Source organism: Monoraphidium neglectum (assembly GCF_000611645.1).
Source record: "Monoraphidium neglectum strain SAG 48.87 unplaced genomic scaffold scaffold01727, whole genome shotgun sequence".
NCBI lineage: Eukaryota > Viridiplantae > Chlorophyta > Chlorophyceae > Sphaeropleales > Selenastraceae > Monoraphidium > Monoraphidium neglectum.
In genome coordinates, this window is record NW_014011901.1 from 1,269 (window position 1) to 3,940 (window position 2,672).

Here is a 2,672-nt window from a genome sequence, read left to right on the forward strand (position 1 = left end):
GTGCAGGCTCGCGCCCAGCGCCGGCAGCGGCACCGCGTCCCCCGGGATCAACAGCAGCGGCGGCGGCGCCGCGCCCGCCGCCACCACCTGCTGCTGCACGCCGCCGCTGCCGCCGCCGCTGCTGCCGCCGCCAAGCGCGAGCGCCGCGCGGCCCCAGTTGGTGCCTGCGAGCTGCGCCAATGTGGCGCGCGTCCGCGGCTCCGGGCGCAACCCCCAGTGCAAAAACGCCTGCAGATCTTCCGGCAGCAGGTCCCATCCCTCTGCCCGCTCGAAGCACCAGGGGTCCTCGATTATGTTCCTGGCCATGTGGGGGCTCCAGGAGCAGCCGGGCACGTGGGGGTAGGGCGCGGGCGCCGCGGCCTGCTGGGGGGTGGGCAGGTAGGGATTGCTGCCGCCGAGGGCGATGACGGCCAGGGTCATGCAGAGCGTCCAGGTGTCGAAGGCCTCGCCAAAGGTGGCCTCGACCTCGAACTGGCCGGATGCCATGCGCTTCTGGGCCTCGGGGGCCTGCGGGTTGGGGAGGCACGGGTTGCGCGGGGTTTTAGCAGGGATGGCGTCTGCACAAAGCGGTGATGATGCATTTGGGGTGTGCACAGCACAGCGCAGCACGGCACAGCACGGCACGGCACAGCACAGCGCAGCACAGCACAGCACAGCACAGCACAGCACAGCACAGCACAGCACAGCACAGCACAGCACAGCACGTTGACTTCTGAGCAAACCCACAACGCGGTCAGACATCCGCCGCCTTCACACCACCCACGCACACCGCCCCCAAGGCCCCCGCCGCTCACGCTGTAGCGCCACGTGTTGCCCAGCCGCTTCATGTCCCCGATTTGCGTCACCGCCCCAAAGTCCACCATCATAACCGCCGGGCCCCCGGCCGCCGCGGCGCCGGGATTGTGCAGCAGCTGCTCAGGCTTCAGGTCGTTGTATGAGTAGCCGCAGGCGTGCAGCTTAGTCAGGACCTCGAGCATCGTCTTGGTGGCTGCTGCGGCAAGTGAGAGGTTCGCCTTGACAGCATCTGGCGTGAAGCTGGGCTGGATCGCGTCGAGCAGGGGGACGCCTGTACAGTGGGCGGGCGAGATGTGTTTTGTGTGTTTTTGTGTGTGTGTGTGTGTGTGTGTGTGTGTGTGTGTGTGTGTGTGGTGTGTGGGGGGGGACTGAGGGGTCGAACGTTGGGAGCAAGGGTGGGTTGCCAAGTGCGCTGCGCGCGGGGCCGCGGGAGGTGAGGTCGGGTCTGTACACCAGAGCTGGCTCTTGGCGGCTTCTACCGCCCGGCGGACCACCTCGCGGCCCTCGGCCTCCTACCTGCTGACAGGCAGGTTGCGCTCCCAGCCGCTGCGCCCCGCCCTTGCCACCCCAAGACCCCCCACGCTGCTGCCCTGAAGTCCATCGCATGCCCACATAACCGCTACCTCCTGTCTGACCACCTCCCCCCACTCCCCTGCCATTGCTGCGCCCAGGCGCACCGCCGTACTCAAACACCAGGTGCACCCAGCGGTTATCGCTGTCCACAAACACGTCCCGCAGCGGCGGCACCGCTGGATGCGCAAACCAGCGGTGCAGGGTTATCTCCGCGTCCACCTGTGGGTCGGCGTATGTTCGACGAGGGGGGTTGGGCAGGGGAGGGCGGCGACCACGCTAGGCGATGTCGTCTAGGCGTCAGGTGTGCGCGGAACAGGCGCCCAGGGGTGCCAACGCCAGCTGGGAAGCGCTCTGCCGCCGACGTGGGCGGCGCTGCGCAGCGAGTGGCGAGCGGCTGGCTGCGGGGCGACACGCACGCACGCACGCACGCATGCACGCACGCACGCACACACGCACGCACGCACGCACGCACGCACGCGCGCGCGCGCGTGCACGCACCCACGCACGCACGCACGCACAAACACACACACACACACACACACACACACACACACACACACACACACAGAATCAACAGCTGCAACTGGCTGCATCGCACACCGAGCCGCAGTTGGTAGTCGCGTAATCAAGGTCGAACGTCTTGACTGCATACTCGCTGCGTCCGAGGGCGTTGCGCGTGACTCGGAGCGTCGGCCGTGCCAGCGCGCCCGGTGGCCCGCGCGAGCAGATAATCTGGCCTTTCACATACCAACGGCTGCGAAAAATCAAGGGAGGGGGCGGGGGGGGTGGGGCCGCAGCGTGACTGCAGGAGGGTGACGCGGGCAGCAGGTGGCACCTGCTTGGAGGCTGGCGGCAGACGCGCCGCGCGAGGAGGTTTTGACGAGCCAGCTCGGCGGAAACTCAAATAAATATGTTTGCCGGCCCTTTGCGTTGCTCACGGAGACTGCCGCGGTATTGCCGAATGGCCCCTGAACGGGTAGGGCCTCCACTCCGACTCTGCCATCGTCGTGTCGTGATGTGCTCAATGCAATCTTGCTATGCCGATTTTTACAGATTTACAATGTGCACTTGCAGGCCTCGCATCGCGATTATGGCGGGAGCTCGTCTTGGCAAAACCACCCACCTGCACACCTGCCAAACGGATGCTGCAAGGACCCCCTTCGTCTTGCTTACTACCGGGTGTTGCAGGACCTGCAAAAACGCACAAATCCAAAGGAACACACGGCTTGTTACAAAACTCGGCATACTTCTTCCCTCCAAGCTGCCAACCCTGTGCAAGGCACACTACAAGCACACCACAGGCC

At 65.9% G+C, this 2,672-nt stretch overlaps 1 protein-coding gene across 1 annotated transcript in view; it reads right to left on the minus strand.

The window, feature by feature from the left end:
* MNEG_8837 (hypothetical protein) overlaps positions 1-977 on the minus strand; it is a gene marked incomplete at both ends in the record, with an annotated part of 2,178 nt that extends 1,201 nt beyond the window's left edge. The window contains 2 exons of the mRNA XM_014042689.1: positions 34-507; positions 795-977. Of these exons, the coding sequence (XP_013898143.1) occupies positions 34-507; positions 795-977 (657 nt within the window). The remainder of the gene's footprint in view (positions 1-33; positions 508-794) is intronic.
* Between the last annotated feature and the right edge of the window lie 1,695 nt (positions 978-2,672).